At 45.7% G+C, this 20740-nt stretch overlaps 2 protein-coding genes across 4 annotated transcripts; both read left to right on the plus strand.

Moving 5' to 3' along the window:
* Window positions 1-2064: 2064 nt before the first annotated feature.
* Window positions 2065-7536, plus strand: LOC122755934 (BOLA class I histocompatibility antigen, alpha chain BL3-6-like). The gene is made up of 9 exons (XM_044004895.1): window positions 2065-2198; window positions 2713-2966; window positions 4380-4674; window positions 5369-5647; window positions 5750-5869; window positions 6204-6236; window positions 6773-6805; window positions 6981-7002; window positions 7197-7536. The coding sequence occupies exons 1-7, from the start codon at window positions 2090-2092 to the stop codon at window positions 6802-6804; spliced, it is 1122 nt and encodes a 373-aa protein (XP_043860830.1). The 5' UTR covers window positions 2065-2089; the 3' UTR covers window position 6805; window positions 6981-7002; window positions 7197-7536.
* Window positions 7537-10983: 3447 nt separating this feature from the next.
* On the plus strand, window positions 10984-19713 carry POU5F1 (POU class 5 homeobox 1). Of its 3 annotated transcripts, none has more exons than XM_043963851.1 (5): window positions 10984-11343; window positions 15863-15983; window positions 16332-16462; window positions 16836-16997; window positions 19453-19713. In XM_043963851.1, exons 1-5 carry the CDS (start codon window positions 10984-10986, stop codon window positions 19711-19713), a joined length of 1035 nt encoding a protein of 344 aa, XP_043819786.1. The 3 variants fall into 3 exon arrangements, with proteins under 3 accessions (XP_043819786.1, XP_043819787.1, XP_043819788.1); XM_043963852.1 differs by having other exon boundaries at window positions 15866-15983; XM_043963853.1 differs by having other exon boundaries at window positions 10984-11325.
* Window positions 19714-20740: the final 1027 nt, after the last annotated feature.

A 20740-nucleotide genomic window follows, 5' to 3' on the forward strand; every position in this document is an offset into this window, starting at 1 on the left:
TGTTGCAGGTTGAGTTTAGAAGATCAATAGTAGGATCATAATAAATTAGAATAAATGTTTATTGTTCAGTCCTTTCAGTCATGTTCAACGCTTTGTGACCCCATTCAGGGCTTTCTTTGCAAAGATATTAGAGTAGTTTGCCATTTCCTTTTTTAGATCATTTGACAGATGAGGAAACTGAGGCAAATAGCATGAGGGTTACACAGCTAGTGTCTGAGGACACATTTGAACTCAGGAAGATGAATCTTCCTGACTCCAGGCCTTTTTACTCTATCCACTGTGCCACCTAGCTGCCCATATAATAAATATCATGTCATAATAAATATTAGGATCATAAATTGGAAGAGACCTCAGATGATCTGGGTGAATTTGCTGATTTTATACATGAGGAAAGGGTAGTATAGTCAGGATTCTAATACAGGTGCTATGATTTCTTTTCTTTGCTTTAATTTGTATCCCCAGGTTCTAGTGGTTAATAAATATTTGTTGACTGAAATCAGGCCTCCACCTCTCCAGAGAGGTAAAACTTTAAAAACAAAACAAAACAGGGCAATGAGGGTTAAGTAACTTGCCCAGGGTAACACAGCTAGTAAGTGTCAAGTGTCTGAGGCCACATTTGAACTCAGGTCCTCCTGAATCCAGGGCCAGTGCTCTATCCACTGCGCCACCTAGCTGCCCCCTGAGGTAAAACATTTAAAAAAATATGTAATATGTATAACTTATATTGAATTACTTACATTCGTAAGGGGTGTGGGGAGGGAGGGAGAAAGAATTTGGAACACAAAGTTTTAAAAATTAACGTTAAAATTTGTTTTTATGGAGCAGCTAGATGGCGCAATGGATAAAGCACCAAGTCACTTAACCTTCAATGCCCTGCCCCCCCAAATTGTTTTTACATGTAATTTGGGAAAAAATAAAATTCTAAAAAAATGTAATAAATAATAATGTATAGTGATGTTATATAAAAATTATTTGCACATGCATTATATGTGTACATACACACATCTATGTCTCTTGTTCAAAGCAGGGATTCAAATACATGGAAAGTTTGGCTTTTAGGCCTCACCAGCCGAGAAGAGCCCCAGCAGCTCCCCCTAAAGCGTCCCTCTGGTCAGCCATCTCGAGGGGAAAAGGGGATAAGAGATGGAAGCAGGGCCTCCTGGTTCCTCTTCCTCCACCCGTAGCCCCAGGCTAGTCACTTAATCTCCAAAAGCCCCCAGGAAGATCTCTGGTAAATCGCAGAACTGTAGCCAAGATCAATCTCCGCAGATAAGTGTCCTCCGGCTACCACTTCCTACACCGAAGATTTCGCAGATCTAGCCAAACTTCACACCCGGCTTCAGACTGTCGGGGGCATGAGCCAGGCCTCGCTGCCCCATGGCAGTGTCCCTTTAAAGCCACCCAGACCCCAAGGCTTCATTAAAAATAAACTGTGTTAGGGGCAGCTAGGTGGCGAAGTGGATAGAGCACCGGCCCTGGAGTCAGGAATACCTGAGTTCAAATTCGGCCTCAGACACTTAACACTTACTAGCTGTGTGACCCTAGGCAAGTCCCTTAACTCCAATTGCCTCACCAAAAAAACAAAAACAAAAAACCCCACCAAAACTGTGCTAAGGGGCAGCTAGGTGGCGCAGTGGATAGAGCACTGGCCTTGGATTCAGGAGGACCTGAGTTCAAATCAGACCTCCGACACTTAACACTAGCTGTGTGACCCTGGGCAAGTCACTTATTCCCAATTGCCTCACCAAAAAAACCACACAACAAAAAAATGCGCAAGGCTGCAGCTTTTTCTAGAGGAAGTTTAAATCCTACGGAGGTGAAATTCTCTATCCCCAGCCCCAGTGAAGGGCTAGACTCCTCCCCAAATTAGCCTAGATCTTCCAGGAGCTGGGGGCGGGGGGAGTGTGGGGGTGTGGAAGGAAATAGGGGAAGTTGGGAAGAGGTGCCGCCCCGGGGCCGGGCAGCCGCAACCCAATGAGCGGTTTCGCAAGGCGGAAGGCTGGAAGCTTAGGAGCCATCCTTTCCCTACACTTCCCACTCCCCAGGTCCCCGAGCCCAGGCGTTTGCATCTCCTCTGGGTCTAGGAGCTATGTGCGGCCACGCACTCTGGTACCCCTGGTCTGCCGCCGCCCTGCTGCGGGCGGTACTCATAGTGTTGGAGCTGGTGCAGCCACCGCGGCTCGTAACCGCGGGGACTCGTGAGTGCCGGGCGATGGGTGTGTCGGGAGAGCCGGAGCGGGGTCGGCCGGGATTGCACGGCCCCATCCCCCAAGTCCGAACTGGGACTCTGGCTCCGGGCCATTTTCAAAGGCCACACCCTTATCTACTCTACCGCCCCTCTCCCGCGCTCTTTTCCACCCCTCCCCCACAAGCCGTCTTCCCTTAGTTATTGGGTACCGCCTCTGGGACCCAGATTTGAGTCTGGCGAACGGGATGAGCCCTATTCAGAAGGTCCCCCATAGAAACATTCCATTGTATTCTGACTCCCCAAGTCTGATTTGCTGCATTATAGGACAAGTTTGTGGTGAAGAGTTATTCTTGTTGGGAACAACTTTAGTATCACACATAACACAAGCACACCGCGTTTTGGTTTGGGTAGGAATTTTGACCCCTTATTTTCATTTCTAGATACCTTTTCTCCTAGTTCTGGGTTGCGGTGGGGGAATCCCCTCCAGCCTCAGGCTAGATGTGACCCCAGTGTTTCTCCCTCAGCATCTCACAATCTGCGATATGACTTCACCATTGTGTCTCAGCCCAGCCAGGGGCAAATCTCTTACACCGTGCTGGGGTACTTTGATAGCCAGCCCTTTGTGTGGTGCTGCAAGGAGGGCCAGAGGGCAGAACCCCGATCCTCCTGGTCTCAGGTGCAAGGGTCCGGGTCTTGGGAGAGACTAATTAGAAGCCTGAAGACCATGGCCCAGCGCCTTATGATCAACCTGAAAAGCATTATGGGAACCAGAGAGACGGTGAGCTGGGGGCGGGGGCGGGAAGCTTTCCCTAAGATTATAAGGGGAAGGTTTTGGGGCGATGGGAATGGTAGGCCATGCTGGGTTCTTTCCAGATTTTTTTTCCCCTTTGATTACTTCAACCTTGTGATGCAGTGGGGAGTGGAAAAGGCTCTAGAATCAGAGAACTAAATTCAAATTCTATCTCTGTTATTTTTGACCTTGAATGAGTCACTTCAGATTCTCTGCACCTCCGTTTACTCATCTAGTAAAATGAGGGGTTGGATTGCATGGCTTCTGGTATGTAACATGATGATATTGGACCAAATGGTATCTGAGGTCCCTTCCAACTGTAATGTAGATCTAAAATCATAGTAACCTTTCTACCTCTAAATAGATAATCTTATGAACCCTGAGCTCCATTAATGTATCATCTGCAGCCCCCAAAGGGGAATTCTTAATGCTATGATTCTCTCTCACTCACACACACACACACACACACACACTCTCTCTCTCTCTCTCTCTCTCTCTCTCTCTCTCCAACCCTTCAGGCATCTTTTCTTCAGATAAGATATAGAGCCAGAATCTTAGAGTTGGACTTCAGAGGGTATCTACTTCAATTCATACGAAAAATAATATTCTCTGTATCAACCCTGGCCAGTAGACATGTTGACCTTGAATAAGGACTTCCAGTATGGAGAGCTCCCTACCTAAGTGATTAAGTTTTCCAAATTGCCTTCCCTTCAATTTTCACCCATTACTCAGGACTGGGAATGGGTGGGAGTGTTAGCGATTAAGCAAACGAATCTAATTCCTTTTCCTCGTGACAGTACTTTAAATACCACATTCCCTCCGTCTGGTCTTCTCTGGGCTAAACATCCACCATTCATTCAGCTGACTCCCTTACCGAAGGATTTCTAATACCATCAGCACCCTACTTGACCTGGATGAACTTCTGCTTGTTACCGGACATTTAGGGCTTGTCTAGTCCAAGCTCCTTAATTTTGCAGATAAGGAAACTGAGAGGTTAAGACAATGCAGTATCTCAAATTGACCTCAATACCTCAGATGTGGTCTGACCAAAACAGAGGATATATCAGGACTTTCAGCTTCTAAGATCGGAGCACTGGGTTTCCATTAATTTCGCTCTATTATTATCATTATCATCATTATTAGCTGGCAGACCACATTGTTGACTCATTGAACTTTCAGTCTACTGAAAGGCCTTTTTCCTCCTCCACAGGAACTATCATTAATAAAAATTATTTAATTTTTTCCAATCCTGTGAAATTAACCAGTGTCTTTGCAACACACCTACCTTTCCCCCCAACCCCCAAAAATGTCAGTCCTGCACTGTTGCTAAGAGAATCCTGGGAAAATAATCATTGGTTTGGGAGTGGGGTGACTCCCTAACCCTGCTTTCTGTTTTAACAGGGCAAGGTCTGGAATGGGGAGGTCCCAGGGTCTCACACTCTCCAGGCCACTGCTATGTGTGAGTTCCAAGGAAACCAGAGCAGTCCTGGCTTCTGGAGGTATGGCTATGATGGACAGGAATTCATGTCCTTGAACTTAGAGATGCTCAACCTGACAGAAGCCCAGACAGAGAGACAAGAAGAGGTCAGGGATTACCAGAGGAGAGCAGGCCCAGAGGAGGACTTCTTGGTGCGGACCTGCCTTCATCCTCTTAGAATATACCTTGAGGCTGGGGTGTTGACACTGCAGAAAACAGGTAGGAGTGACCATTGGTGTCTCTACCCAGTTGAACAGTGGAGGGAAGAAAAACTATTCCAGAATCTAAAGCAATTGTTTTCTGTCCACTTCTTGATACTCCCAGTCACACACCTCCCCCCAAAACAAAACAAAAACCCAACAAACCCTAACCTACAGCTTTTAGGGAAACTTACACTGCTGACTGTCACTTGGATCCTGTTACTCCTCTACTGGGCTTCTCAGCACATCACTCACATAATTTTTTTTCATGGGATGCTTTGTTCATGTTGATTTTCCCCGCCTCTTGTTTCTGGGTCTTGTTGAGAGTTTTTGATGGGGAGCTCCTAAGGATGAAGACTGTGTCTCCTTTGTCAGGAGACTAGGAGCTCCCTGACTTAGAAAGTAGAGGTCATGTCTCTTTTTATTGATTCCACCATTTTTGCTTCTTTGGATTTGGAAGCTTTTGACTCTGGGAGAGTTCAGTTCAAGGTGGTAACTGACATTACTTCTACAGGAAAGCTATATGTTTAGGTGTCTTAACCCCATTTTGGACACTGGGACCCAGTAGACCAGAGGACAAGGGATTTAAGGGATTGAAAAGCTGATGTCTGACCTGAAGTCTCCCATTTCTAGTGTTGCCAATTTATTATGTACTTGCTGGCAAAGATCTCCTAGCTAGAAGATCCAGATCTGTGCCTTCTTTCTCCCCACAGTTCCTCCATCAGTGAGTGTGACCCATCATTCAGCCTTCAGTAAGAAGTCAATCCTGAGATGTCAAGCATTCAGTTTCTACCCCCCAGACATCACCCTGACATGGCTTCAGGATGGGAAACCAGTGAGCAAAGGAACCCAGGAATCTCAATCCGTCCTACCACAAGGGGATGGGACCTATCAGAACTATATGAATGTTGAGGTCCCCTCTGGAGAAGAACCCAGATATGCTTGTCTTGTGGAACATGAGGGATTAAATGGAACTTTCACTAGGATCTGGGGTGAGAAGCAGGGATGGGAGGGGTGAAAGAAAGGAAGGTCACAGGGGCTCAGCCCTAGTGGGAAAAGGACTGGTGCCCATCAAAACCTCTGTTCCCTTTCAGATCCACCTCAGCCTAAACTCCCTCCAGTATGGATCATCTCAGGATGCCTAGCCTCTGTACTGGTCCTTGTGGGAACTACAAGTGTCTTTATTTGGAGGAGATGGAGAAAGAAGAGAACAGGTTTTAGAGATAAGGAGAATGTCTGAGGGGTGGGTTGTGGGTAAAAGTCTCTGCTTGCCATCCATTCATCAGCCTTTGACTTAGGTCTCTGCCACCCCTCCCCAGATTTTTTTCTCATTGAAGATTCTACCTAGACTGCCCCTGTCCATCCCCCCCATCTTTGGATGGGAGCAGGAAAAGTTATTAGTCAGGAGGGGTCTTGCCAGATGTCCAGAGAAGGAGATATCTAGGTTTGGGGTTGGGTGACAGAGACTATAGCTCTAAACCCCCATGTAATTTTATGTGCTTCTTTTCCTTGTCTTTCCTTTTTTTCCCCTATTACCTTCCTTGGAAGAGGAACAAGGAGATCAATATTTGTCTCTGTCAGGTGAGTGAGAAGTGGGGGAAGGTGAAGGGGAAAACAAACCATCACGCCAGACAGAATCAGCTACAAGAGAACTCAGATCAAGGACAAGAAGAAGCCAAGGCCCAGAGAGGGAGAGTGACTTGGCAGAGTTGGGGTAGGATTTCTGGGCCTTGGTTTCTTAAACGTTTTCTGCCTGAGAAATGTTTATGCGACTCGGGAGATATAGGTATATAAAACAGGTATACATAACCTTTTACTGTTGCCAAATTTTCCATGACCCCCCACATTCAGTTATGCTACCACCCCTTATGAGGTCCAGACCCACAGTTTAAGAAGCTAGGATATAAAACACTTCCCAAGGCACTGTATATATTTGAATTTCCCTTTTTTTTTTTTTTTAATGAGGAAGCCTGAGAGCTCATAGAGAGAGAGAGAGAGAGAGAGAAGAAAGGTGGTGGGGGAGAGAATGATTCTCTGATTGCATTTCCTTAACTTTTTTTCCCCCACCAATATCTTATCTCTCTTCTCTCATCGTTCCCCCCCCCCCACACCTCTAGACAATAACCAGAGAGCAGATTCCTGGCTTTGAGGTAAGATGATTGGGGGGAGGGGAGCATTTGTGGGTCAAAGGATATGTGCTGCTGGGTTGGAAGATTAAGTCATAGGGGAATAAATCTGATATGGGTGGGTGTGGGGAGGTTCTAAAGGAGTTCTACCTGATAGATAATGACTGACTTCAGTTTCTTTCTTTCTCCTGCCTTTCAGGCACACTGACAGAAACTCAAGGGTCAGTAGAACCAGGTTTTCCCACCCTGGTCCTTAGCCCAACTGGTCTTGTTTTTTTCCCATCCCCCAAACTGACCTGCTGTTTCATCTCCTTTGACTGGGGAGTCTGTGGGATTGAAGGGCAAAGAATACACCAGCCTAAGGCATTCTTCCTCAAAGCAGTGTGTCTGTTTCTTTCCATTCCTTGCCACACAGTGAGTCTGAGTCAGCTTCTCCCTGAAAGATTGACACCAAAACCTGATGGAGGAGAGGGTGTCCTCTCCCAAGAAGCTGCAAGATGTATCTCTGCTGCCTCTTCCCCAGCCTTCACTTCGTTAGTCTTTTCTGCGTTGAGATTTTCTGACTTTGCACTTTAATAGAACTTTGCTGGGGAAATTTCTGAGGTCAAGTTTGACTTGCTTTTTCAACTTTGGGGAGATCCCAGAACAGAGGAGCAAGAGACTGAGGATCCTGGCTCTAGTGCACTAAAATTCTCCCATGTCCCAGTACCTCCTGAAAGATCCAGAACACCCACCAAGGAGAACCTCCTACACTTGGGGAGGTGGGGAGTTGCCTCTCCACCCCAGGTTTGGTAAGATCTGTGGAAAAGTAGCATCGGGCACTTCACTTTGGCAAACGTTTCTTGAGAGTACTTTATTCCTGGGGTTACTTTCTTTTCATACTCCTTCAACAGTCCAGGGACCTGGCTGACTTTACTTTTTCTCTACCTATGGGGACCTCAAAGATTTGCATCATAATGCATCCATTTGGGCCACTGTCCATGCCCTCCCTAAAGATTTCCCTGCAGGGAATCCACTCAACTTTTTTGAGGGGGGGGTAGTGGCAGGAGTTCTTATTCTAGAGGCCTCAACGTGTACGGACCCCAGTGGAACAATAAAAATATCTAGTTTTCACTCATGACTACTGGTACCCATGTACCCTCTTCCAAATACAGTAGTGTGATGAATTAAGAAGGTATCAATTGTCATCTGAAAAACTGAAGGGTTTGTGAAAGAGAGGTGGCTTCTGGAGATATCAGAGAACTGGGATATAGGGACAGATAGGCAAATTTGTCCATCATGGGCTCCAGGTATCTGAGCAGAGAAGCACATGGTATAATGAAGTGTGGTGAACTTAGGAGTCAGAAGATCGGCTTCTTGTCCCGACTTAACTACCTACTGGCTTACTAAACTGGGCCAGCCAATTAACCTCTCTGTGTTTGTTTCCTTGTCTCTATTCTGAGGCTAATGCTACTTGCTCTTTCTGCCAAAGAGGCTTTTTGTGAGGCTCAAATGCAGCTATGCATAAAGTGATTTTAGCATAATACACCTGTGAGTTTACCTGGTATTGGGCAAAGAACCATAGCCTTGGCCTGGAAGTCATGGCACACAGGTTCCCTCCCCCCCCCCCCCCATTTTCTTTATCTGTGAAAAGGGGGCTAGATGAATTCTAAGATCCCTTCCAAGTCCTATCATAATTATATAATCAATTATTGGGAACTTCTGGGGACAGGGAGTTGAATATTCTCTGTTATAAAGGTGAGGGCCTAGACTGAGACCTGATCTCCCCACCACCCCCCTCCATTCCCTTTCCTTCTCTACTGGAAGACTGATCTGCAGACTGCAGGACTGATGCATGACAAAAGGGGCTTGGATGGCTGAGGGGGAAAGGGGGGTGAGGATGGCTGAGGAGGGGCCCCAGCCTCTTCCCCTGCTAAGATTCTTCCACTAACCCCTCTCCTCCATATATTTGTAGGGGAGAGGAAAAGTGAGGTGAATATGGCTCTAACTTCATCACTCTCCCAATAATCTCCAGAGGCAGCTTTCATCTTCATCCCAAGTGTAGCTAACACTTTACTAAAACAAGATTTAGGAATAGAGCCTCACACCCATGTATGCGTGAGTGTGTAATCAGAAGAGACAGCCAAGTGTGTGTGTGTGTGTGTGTGTATGTGTGTGTGTGTATGTACACATATGTTGGGGAGAAAGGAGGCTGCATAGGTAGGGAAATACCCGTCTGTATACAAACCAGTGACCCAGGTGGCCCACATTCAGAGTACCCTGGAACAAATGCAGAGACACAAACATGAAGACACTGAAGGGAGACTCTGATACCCTCTAGGCAAGAGAAGTTCCCACTGGCCGACCTATAACCCCAGACAGACACAGGGGAGACACTAATACACAAGGGCCTGAGATTCATGGATTCCCCAACACCCTGGGAGAAGCCAATACAACAGCGGAGATACAACCTGGAGTCTGACTGACAATGCAGTGTTTTGGTGGAAAAGAGGCAGGTCCTTCCTCAGCAAAATAACAGATTTAGTGTCTTGCCTATGGTACATAAGTATTTTCCTTGAAAATTTGAATTTTGAAGTTTATTGTCCTCAACTTGACAACATGTTAAGTTTTTCTCCCCCATTTTTCTCCCTTATTTTTCTCCTCCAGACCCCAAACTCATTGGCACAAAAGTGTAAATGACCCATAATGGCTTAATAATGTGTGAGCTCTCCTTGGGGAGTTGACCCAGGCTTGTGCCAAAGGAATTACATTCTAAGTGTGGATTCTACCTGGTGGAGTATTTGGGGAAGGGGGGGGGCATAAATTTCCAGGGACTAAAAATCTCAACTTTTCCTTTTGAGATTGAGCAAAAGCTATCAGCTCCAAAACACATCAAGGACCTTGGATAAAATTTCATAAAAGGAATCTGACATGCATAAATGAAAGTAGCCAGAGACCCTTTAGGAGAGATGAGGCATCCTGTGTCCTTGGTCCCTGAATTTCTGACTTAGCCAGCCCTGGGAAGTGTGTGTGTGGGAATCTCCAATATGTTTGTCCCAAGTAGAAGAACCGACCACCTATAGGAAAAACGAACAATGTCCCTGGGGTGGAAAAAGAATATGAAATAAAGGGAGGACTCTGGGCTCTGAAATGGAAGAGATTGGAGAGAAAGGGCAGAAAGAACGGCCTAGAGGAGAGGACTTGGACCCTAGGGCATCAGGGGTGGGGAAAAAAGCCAGAAAAGCGGGGGAGAATTGGACAATTGTGTCTGTGTCCTGGAGGGAGATTCAGAGTATGGGGTTAGTGGAAGCTGGGGGGCAGGAAGCTGGCCCCAGGGGAGCCATCAGGACTCATTGAAGGGCTGAGCACTTGTTTAGGGTTAGAGCTGCCCCCTCAGGGGATCAGGATAGTCCAGCCAAAGCCATTGTCCTCTCTTCCCCAACCAGCCCCTTTGAACCTGACTCCGGAGATTCCAACCCCCACCCCCCCCTCCACAGCCTGGGGCTGGATATCTGTACCAGAGAAGTAGAGGGCGGAACTGGGGTGGGTGTCAGACATTTGGGTCCTTGAGGGGTAGAACTGACACTGGGAAGAGGCATTTGCCTGGGAGTCTGAGGGGAACTGGGTGAGGATCTCTGACTCTCGGACCTGATGCCTATGTTTTGTTCTTGAGTGGAGGATTGGGGATGAGAGGAATGGAGTGACATCTAGGGTACTAAGGGAAGGTGACGTTTGGGGGAGGGCAGTCACGTGGCTAGGGAGTAGACTTTTAATCCATGAAGAATTAGAAGATATCTACTTGCCTGGGTGCCTGGGAGGTGGAGAGCTGGGTCCCTGAATGAAGGATGCGGTTAGAGGGGAAACGAAGTCTGGTTTTTTGAGTCCTCTTTAGGAAAAGAAACAAGTGTGTGGGAAGGGAAAGTGTGTGGTGGGGAACAGGACACAGTTCACAGGAAATCCTGGGTCTGGATGAAGTTTAGAAAAACGAAGAAAACCTAGTGGGGAGACCCTAATGAATGAGTAGGAATCCGTCTGAGCTTTCTAGGTGAGCTTAGACGCGTTCTCGGTTCCTGCCTCAGTTTCTCCCCTCCCCCTCCCTGGGGCGGGAGCAAAGGCGGGGCTAGAGGTCAAGGCCGGGGTAGGTGGGATTGTGGAGGGAGGGGTCGGATTGTACCCTTTCCTCTCAGTCCTTAAAACCCCTGGTCGGGGTGCCCTGCTTTCGCATGGCCGGACACCTGGCTCCTGAATACTATTCGCCCCCGCCGGGCGGTGGCGGGGCTGGAGGGTCCGAACCTACGTGGAATTGGCCCGGCTTTCAAGGCCCACCCGGTGGGGCCGGGACAGGACCAGGACCCGACGGATGGGGAATGGCCCCGTACCACCCCTTGTACGATATGTGGGGAGGAGGTGTCTACTGTGAACCTCAGCCCAATGTGGGAGTGATGGCTCAGCCTGCTCAGGAGATCGCGGTCCCCGACGGCGATACAGGTCCCGGGGTAGAGAGCCCTTCCGAGGACAGTTCCCCAGAGCCCGGCGCTACAGCTCGAGTCACCAAGATTGAGCCGGTGGAGAGTGGAGACGAGGTGAGACTGATGAGGAGGAAAGGTAGGCGGCAGAGATCTCTGAGGAGACAGAAGGCTAGGAGCTCAGCTGTCTGGGGGAGGTCTGGGCACGAGAAGAGAAGGTCGGGGTCACCTGTGCTTCAAAGGCCAAAAAGGAACCCACCATCTTTTGGCATATGAAAAAGGAACTCCGGGGATGGACATCGGGGGTACTGGGGAGTGGGCAGATAGAATCGGATTCCAACCAAGGTCTTTAGAGTAATTGGGAGTAGAAGGCAGGGCTAGAAACACAACAAGATGCCAGAAGCTAGTGGCGGGGACGAAGGACGGATGAGTGCTGGATTGTTGGAGGGACCCTGAACGCTTGTGTAGTCTTTTGATTAGTCAGTTTGTCCCACCTTCCGCGTCCAAGCCCCTTTTAAAGTTTGTACCCAAATGTGTATCGCTCCTACCACCCTACCTTATCCACATCACCTTTTACCTCCTCCAGTCTCCTGCAGACCCGACCCAGAGAGTACGGTTGGGTGGTGTATCCCGGTTTGTGGCCCCAGGCCACAACCGTCTTATCTAGTCAGATTGATAGAGCACCCATTCTCCTGAGGTATTGTTCCCTGGAAATGGAGGGTGGGACTCCATTTAATTTTTGGGTGGAGAACCCAGCTGAGGGTGGTGTGGATGCTTATTGTTGGGGAGAGTCTGTCGAAGGACATAAAATAAAATGTGGTTGAGTGGCTCAAGAAGGACTTTGTTTATGGAAGGTAATGATAGATGGAAAACTGGCTCTGCCACCATCCGTGTGATTTTGCAAATTGCTTCGCTACTGGGTATCCGTTTCTTTATCTGTAAAATGAGTACTTTGAAATAAATTTCTTTTTTTCCCATGAATTATTTGACTTAATCTTTTTTTTTTTGGCGGGGCAATTGGGGTTTAAGTGACTTGCCCAGGGTCACAGCTAGTAAGTGTTAAGTGTCTGAGGTCGGATTTGAACTCAGGTCCTCCTGAATCCAGGGCCGGGGCTCTATCCACTGCACCACCTAGCTGCCCCGAAATAAATTATTTCTAAGGTAATTTTCAACTCTTAGGATTGTATGAATTATGCCATTCAAGCATTCATGGGATTACCAACTGTGGGTTTGCTCAACTTGAGAGCTGCAAATGTTGAACAAACATTTAGGAGATCCTACTGAGCTAGGCACTGGAAATAACAAGGATGAAAAAAAGTACAATATCTGCCCTCAAGCTTACGATCACCTCCATTGGTAGGTTAGGCCAGGATGGATATGAAATGAAAGACAAATATTAAGGAGAAGTTCAGATAAAGTGCTGAGAAATTTTTAAAAAAGGAACAGGAGAGACGGTGGAACTTGATAGGGATTGGTTAGGAAGGGAAGGATTTTTTTTTTGGTGAGGCAATGAGGATTAAGTAACTTGCCCAGGGTCACACAGCTAGTGTCTGAGGCCAGATTGGGAAGGATTTCTTAAAAGGCAGAGTAGTTTGGGTGAATTCGTTCCAGATTTGGGGACAGTGATTAAATATGTGCAGGAAACAGGGATACAACCAAGTATTCCAGTTTATCTGGAAAGTAAAAGGGGGGAGGGAGAAATGAGACTGAAAGTTGGAGCCAGTGTGATAGGTCCTTGGGTGCTAGGGTAAGGAATAATGTATATTGTATTGAATAAACAATAGATTTCTGAGGGTTTTGGAACCATGAAGTAAATAACCTGATGGGAGCTGACTGGATTATTTTGACTGGAACTGTGTACTGACTTTCAGATGAAGTTGGGGAAGAAGGAAGATTCTCCCTTGGGTATAGAGTAGGGGAGGAGGAGGAGACTTGGACAGAGAATACAAAGGGCATAAGAACTTGCCATCTAGTTGGAGAGACCAAGTCTAGTCATTTAAAACAATTGGAGAAAAGTCAAATCAAGCTTAGGACTTTTTTGTACCTGGAAAGGATTTTGGAGAGAAGGAGGCTGGGGAGGGTTTTATAGGTTTTATGGAGTTTGATTAGAGGTGAGCTAGGATTTGCTAAAGATTTTGGTAGGGGTATGCAGGAGGGTTAAGGAGAAGTTAATGTGATGTGTATAAAGAGGGATGGCTTACTGCAGTGTTGGGAAATGGGGTCGGTAGGCTTATGGAAGATCTTTGAAAATGCCCAGCCAAGGACTTAGTGTTACAAGGGGGGAGATAATGTGTGTGTGTAGAAGAGTAATGTTAAGAATGCTTGCTGTTTTAGAAAAATTAATTTGGCTTCAGCATGTTGGATCAATTGTGGGTTGAAGACTTGGAATCAGGGAAATCAGTTATTATTGTCATTGTTATTATGTATTGTATAATATGTAATAATTATTATAGGAACTTGGCTGGCTGAGTTTCATCATGGTCCCTCTTCCCTAGGACCAAATTTTCTTTCAATTCTCTCCTTCCTGTCTTAGAGGACAAGGAAGGGAAGATTTCTTCTCCAGGGTTGGGACCACCCCACATTCCCTTTGGTGTTTACAATCTCCACCTTTCCACTACCTACAAAGTTATCACATCTCTTTTGGCTTAAAACCGTGTTGGGGCAGCTAAGTCACACAATGAATAAAGCACCAGCCCTGGATTCAGGAGGACCTGAGTTTAAATCTGGCCTCAGACACTTGACACTTACTAGCTGTGTAACCCTGGGCAAGTCACTTAACTCTCACTTGGGCCCCCCCACCCCCCAAGGGAAATGGCTTAAACAGTGCTTTAAAAGTGGCCGTTCACTGTCAAATTTTTCAAACTGGGAATAAAGTGGAAGAAGTAGTTTATATATTCACTATCTACAAGAACACTCTTTCACTAACACATTGCATGCCAGCCATTCCACCCCAACACACTGTTTTCCTCCAAAGTCATCAATAACTTCTTGAATACCAGACTTTTCTCCGCACCCTTAACAAGTTTTATTTTTTGTCTTGTATCTCCAGTACATAGTACCTTAATAAAATATCTGTTGAACTGAACTCAACCTGTCAGCTAGGTGGCAGCAGTGGAGTGCCAAGCCAGGAGTCAGGAAGACCAGACATTTTCTTCATGATCTGGGGCAAGTTACTTAACTTTTGTCTGCCCCAGATTTTCTTTTTATTTCTTTAAATTCTGAAATATAAAGAAACACTGGTCTACTTCCAACTTTTCAACTGTCACCTGGGGAATTCCAAAAATCTCCAGCCCTGTTCTCCCATCTCAACTTTGCTTCTTCTACTACTTCTTTTTTTTTTTTTTTTTTTTTTTTTTGGTTTGGCAATTGGGGTTAAGTTACTTGCCCAGGGTCACACAGCTAGTAAATGTCAAGTGTCTGAGGCCAGATTTGTACTCGGGTCCTCCTGAATTCAGGGCCAGTGCTCTATCCACTGTGCCACCTAGCTGCCCCTCAACTTTGCTTTAATACCTTAATTGCCTATGGGGCATTTCCTCCCCACTGTCTGGCACTTGGAATTGCTACAAGTCAAAGATTGAGCCTATCCTTTTTTTTTATCCCCAGTCTATTATTTACATGACTTGTGTTAATGGTACTGCCATTCCCTTTCCACTTCTCCACATCTAGGCACCTGTTTACCTCTGGAAATATTTCAATTTCTGTTACTAGGGCCCAAGTGATAGGCCCACCTTAACTTCCATCTGGACTGTTGTAATAGGCTATTGCCATGTCTTCTCCTCTCTAGTGTATCTGGCTCTAACCTACCTTTCCAACCTCATTCTTACTCCCTTCCAGCCAAACTTGACTGTTTTCTATTCTAAAACATTTCTTGTTCTTTCCTACTTCCATGTATTTGTTCAAAACCTTTTTTTCCTTCTGCCTGGAATTTTCTCCCATGTTTGCATGTTGAATGGAGAGAAAAGAAGCAACCTGGTTCAGTAGAGAGCAGCAGCATGCTGGATTTGGATTAGATGTCACTTCTAGACAGTGACTTTGAGAGTCATCACACACCTTTGGGCCTTCATTTGTTATCTGTAAAATGAGCTTAGATGATTTCTAAGGTTTCTCTCAACTCGAATAGAAATCTCTGATTTTATGATCTTTCAAATCTTTCGATGTTTTTTTTCCTTCACTCCCAAGATAGGGGGGAAAATCTCTTCGTCCTCTGAACTTCCAAACCACTTGCGGCACTTAAATCCTGCTTTGTGTTATGATTATATCTGTATATCCTCGTTTTAGTTGTGTTACTTCAGGACAAAATATTGTATGCTATTGATCATGTCCCTAATAATACATAGTATTAAATCAATAACATTCTCAATAAAAATATGCTAAATGAATAAACAGGATTTATTGACAGATTGCAAGTGTTGAGTGAATGCATATATGTGATTTAAAAAAAGGGGGGGAAATTGTTAAAGATGTTTATAAGGAGTTAGTTGAGGTAGGGGATCCTAAGAGATTAATTTATTCACTTTCTGAGGATAATGGCATAGAAAGGAGAAATAACCTTTTATCGCCATCAGTTTCAGTAAGTGCTACCTCCTGTTTGCTTAAGTTGTTCTGTTCTGAAATGCTCCTGTTGAACCTTCCACAGCAGCCACAGGAGACCCCTTCCCCAGAGGAACTGGAGCAGTTTGCCAAGGAGCTAAAGCGGAAGAGGATCACTCTGGGTTATACCCAGGCTGATGTGGGGATAACCTTGGGGGCTCTCTTTGGTGAGTCTTTTTCTATACAAATGTATTGACAACTACTTTACTGTCTTATTTATTTGTGATGAGACACAGAACTTCCTGGCCTATTCCTACCCTAGCTATGGGGAGCTAGATTTTGGGGTTCCTAAAGGAGGGCTGGGGGGGATTATGGGACTGTGGGCCTCCTCCCTAAAGCCTTGAAAATATTAGGAACTGGACAGACAGGTGGAGCAAAAAAAGGAATTGGGGTCTAGATGAGGGTAGAAGTGGAGGGTTGGATACCAGGCTCCCTGATGGGAATGGGGGGGGTGGGTCTAAGGCCTACTTTGATGTGTGCTCCCCCAACACCAATTCATCCCTCCCAAACTCCAGGCAAGGTTTTTAGCCAGACTACCATCTGTCGCTTTGAGGCACTACAACTCAGCTTCAAGAACATGTGTAAGCTCAGACCTCTGCTACAGAAGTGGCTAGAAGCAGCTAATGACAATGACCACCTTCAGGAGGTAAGGAAGGGGTAGGAGAACTGAAAGATAGAGTGGTGGTGGGGGTTGGTTTAGACTTCATATTTGCCAGTTTCCTTTTCTTTTTATTTTGACCAGTCCATATGCCTAATATTGCATACCCAGTGTCAGTCTATCACCTCAGTAAATTTGGAATATTTGTTGAGATGAACCTTTGAGAATCAGCTTTCCTATCTGTAAAATGGGAAGACTAAGAATGAATTGCAGTTACTAATATAAATGAGTTATTAGTGCTTTCATTACCATGGTAGGGGTTGAATTGTCCAGAACATAAGTTGTCCTTTCAGAAGGGAGAACCTAATAGATGTTGGCTGTTTTTGTATTCTTGTTGTTCTTCCATCCCTTCTTACCTCAGCTTTGCAAGGCTGAGACAGTCCTTCAGCAAGCCAGAAAGAGGAAGCGTACAAGCATTGAGAACGGAGTTCGGGGAAACTTGGAGAGCATGTTTCTCCAGTGCCCCAAGCCCACACTTCAACAGATCAGCAATATTGCCGAGGAGCTGGGACTTGAGAAAGATGTGAGTACAGCTAACCCTTCCTGAAGAAACTGGAGATTTACCCCCACCCCCTTCTTGGTCTCATCTGGACTCCTTTTTCCATTCTTCCTTTACTGACACTTTCCCATTTCTTTTCCTCATCTCTGACTTTGAACCTATCCACTCTGACCTCCCATCACTGCCACTCATCATTCTTGTGTGTGTGTGTGTGTGTGTGTGTGGCAACTGGGGTTAAGTGACTTACCCAGGGTCACATAGCTAATGTTAAGTGTCTGGGGCCTGATTTGAACTCAGGTCCTCCTGAATCCAGGGCCAGTGCTTTCCACCCATCATTCTTGTTTTGTTTTGTTTTGTAGGGCAATGAGGGTTAAGTGACTTGCCCAGGGTCACACAGCTAGTAAGTGTTAAGTGTCTGAGGTCGGATTTGAACTCAGGTCCTCCTGAATCCAGGGCCTGTGCTCTATCCACTGAGCCACCTAGCTGCCCCTCCACCCATCATTCTTTTTTTTTTTTTTTTTGGATGAGGCAACTGGGGTTAAGTGACTTAACCAGGGTCACATAGCTAATGTTAAGTGTCTGAGGCCTGATTTGAACTCAGGTCCTCCTGAATTCAGGACCAGTGCTTTCCACCCATCATTCTTTTTTTTTTCTTTTTTTGTTTTGTTTTGTTTTGTTTTGCAGGGCAATGAGGGTTAAGTGACTTGCCCAGAGTCACACAGCTAGTAAATGTCAAGTGTCTGAAGCTGGATTTGAACTCAGGTACTCCTGAATCCAGGACCTGTGCTCTATCCACTGAACCACCTAGCTGCCCCTCCACCCATCATTCTTTTTTGGGGGTGGGGTGAGGCAACTGGGGTTAAGTGACTTGCCCAGGGTCACACAGCTAGTAAGTGTTAAGGGTCTGAGGCTGGATTTGAACTCAGGTCCTCCTGAATCCAGGGCCGGTGCTCTATCCACTGCGCCACCTAGCCGCCCCCATGTATGGATACCCATACAAAGCCTGTCAATCAGATCCCATCCCTTCCTACCCAGAGGTGCCAAACTTTGGAATGTGAGAGAAAGGAAGAATCATATATCTCTAGCAGAGCAATGAACTGACTTGTTCCAGTTCACACAATGGCAGAGCTGAAACAACCCAGTCTCCTGATGTCTGGTCTTGACATTAAACCAAGTTCTAAGGTCCTTTCCAATGCTTGATTAATATTCTATAGTATCATAACCAGCCAGTCAGTATATAGGTAGTTGTTAGGTACTATTTCCCCAGCATTATTAGCCTGGTAGTGGGCTTAGTGATAGGACAAGTAAGGGAGTAAAGGGAGAGCAGACACATGGAGAGTTTTGTCTTTGTAAGACTTAGAAACAGTGGACAGTTTATGCTTAGTACATAGTTGAACTCAATAAACATTCTTAAACAAATGATTGCATTGAATGCGCTTAAGTTTTATAGTAAAAACTATTAGTGTGCTTGGGGAGTGAGTGGGACAGAGGACTAGAAAAGCAGTCAGGAAGGACTGCATAGGGAAAGTGATTTTAAAGTAGACTCTTAATTTTTTATTTATTTATTTTTTTAGTGAGGCAATTGGGGATAAGTGACTTGACCAGGGTCACACAGCTAGTAAGTGTTAATTGTCTGAGGCCAGATTTGAACTCAGGTCCTCCTGACTCCAGGGCTGGTGCTCTATCCACTGTGTCCCCTAGCTGCCCCATGTAGACTCTTAATTTTAAAAGGTTGGGTAGCTTCATGAGCTAGGTGTCTCTGTGGATAGAGCACTGGGCTTGGAATTAGGAAGACTTTCTTCATGAGTTCAAATCCAGGGTCAGACACTTAATAGCTGTGTCTGCTCTTTTTCTAATCACTTGCTGCCTAAATTGTGAAAAAGGATAATTTTCCTCCAAGCAGCCTAGACTACAATGGTTTCAGTGAGAATGGAGGGGTGGGGTGGGGGAGGGCTGGGGAGGGCTGGGGGGTGTGGATGAATGTGAGAGAAGTTACAAAGGAAGAACTGTTCAAGGACTTGAGTGGGATATAGAAGGAAAGGGATGAATGTAAAATGACACTTGAATTTAGGGCAACCATCATAATTCTAGTGACAGAAATAGGGAAGTCCAGAGGATGTATTCAAGTGATGACAGAAGAAAAGATGAGATGGATTAGAAGCCATGGCAGGGACACGGGGTGTGCTATAACACTTCCATACCTTCTTTCCTCCTCATCATTTTTCTGTCCTCTGACAGATTTTTTCCATGAATACCAACCTAACTCTACCTTAAGCTCAACCCATTTTTTCAAGATCCTCATTTTTCACTAAAGGAAGGGGCATAATGGGGTCACCCACAGGCCTAACTGATGTCCCCAAGGTTTTCATCCTTCCTTCAATTGACTTCAACCCCGTCCTCTTTTCCCCAAACATTGCATTAGTATGTCTCTCAACATTTCTTTTTCTCCTTTACACTTATTCTCTCTTTCTATTTCTAGGTTGTCCGGGTTTGGTTCTGTAACCGGCGTCAGAAGGGCAAGCGCAGCAACAGCAACTCACCCCGAGAGGATTTTGAGGCAGCTGGGTCCTTCCCTGGGGGACCTATGCCTTTTCCCCTAGCTCCCGGCCCTCCTTTCAGTCATCCGAGCTATGGGGGCCCTCATTTCACTACTCTTTATTCCCCAGCTCCCTTCACAGAGGGTGATGCATTCTCCCCTCTCCCTGTTTCCTCTCTGGGCTCCACCATGCATTCAAGCTGAAGGGCAAGCCCATCCTTGGGCAGAGGAGGTGAGAGAATAGAGAGATGAGGAACCCAACAAATTGTTTTCAGGTCTAGGAGTTGGTTGACTGAGCTCTCTATATCCAGGGAGTATTATGGAACAGGGAAGGACGGAACCAAGATTTCAGATATTCATAAACAGATTTTTGAGGGAAATAGGTGGGAGGGAAATTAGGAAGTTTGTTGTTTGTTAGTTCCACATCTCTTTCATCTCCCAACTCTTAAATAAAGCAATCTAAAGCAAGTCTAATCGAATCAAAGCCCTGAAAATATTTAAAGACCTGTCTTGTGTTTCCCCCATGTCTTCTCCAAATTAAACATCCCTAGTTGCTTCAAACCATTCATTATATAATAACTAGCATTTGTGTGTAGCACTTTAAGGTCTGCAAAGAGCTTTTTGATTTGTTACCTTATTTGAGCCTCACAACAACGCTGTAAGGTAGTTGCTGCTGTTATTCCATATTACAAAGAAGGAACTAAGGCGAGAGAAGTTCAATTACTTGCTGTGGATGTCAAAGTACCTCAGGTCATCCTGACTCGAGTCTATATTTCTATCTATATACACATTAAGCTACCTGTGTCATATAACATGCTCTTCATATACTTCATCCTCTTGGTCCTTATACAGTGGACTTTTGTGGTACACAAACATCGATTTGGTGTGACTAGGACAAAGCAGTTAGATGGCACAGTGGATAGAGTGCTGGGCCTAGAGTCAGGAAGACCTCAATTCAAATTTGGCCTCAGACGTTAGCTGTGTGACTCTGGGCAAGTCACTTAACACTGTTTGCCTCAATTTCTTCAGCTGTAAAATATCTGCCAAGAAAACCCCAAATGGGGTTTCAGCAGTTGAACATGATTGAACAAGGACAAAGAATACTTAGTTCTCTTCCTTGAAACTGTAGCATGAGGTCTGAATTTAAGAAGACTTGATCAAATCTGGTCTTAGGTAGTGCAGTGGACAAAGTACTGGCCCTGGATTTAGGAGGACTTGAGTTCAAAACCAG

This window comes from Dromiciops gliroides, chromosome 4 (assembly GCF_019393635.1).
Source record: "Dromiciops gliroides isolate mDroGli1 chromosome 4, mDroGli1.pri, whole genome shotgun sequence".
In the NCBI taxonomy this organism is placed as follows: Eukaryota; Metazoa; Chordata; class Mammalia; order Microbiotheria; family Microbiotheriidae; genus Dromiciops; species Dromiciops gliroides.

Coding starts and splice junctions, on each gene's coding strand:
- LOC122755934 (XM_044004895.1), top strand. CDS start 2,090: ATGTGCGGCCACGCACTCTGGTACCCCTGGTCTGCCGCCGCCCTGCTG. Junction 5,648..5,749: donor AACTTTCACTAGGATCTGGG/GTGAGAAGCAGG, acceptor GTTCCCTTTCAG/ATCCACCTCAGCCTAAACTC. Junction 6,237..6,772: donor TCAATATTTGTCTCTGTCAG/GTGAGTGAGAAG, acceptor CCACACCTCTAG/ACAATAACCAGAGAGCAGAT.
- POU5F1 (XM_043963851.1), top strand. CDS start 10,984: ATGGCCGGACACCTGGCTCCTGAATACTATTCGCCCCCGCCGGGCGGT. Junction 11,344..15,862: donor CGGTGGAGAGTGGAGACGAG/GTGAGACTGATG, acceptor AACCTTCCACAG/CAGCCACAGGAGACCCCTTC. Junction 15,984..16,331: donor AACCTTGGGGGCTCTCTTTG/GTGAGTCTTTTT, acceptor CCCAAACTCCAG/GCAAGGTTTTTAGCCAGACT.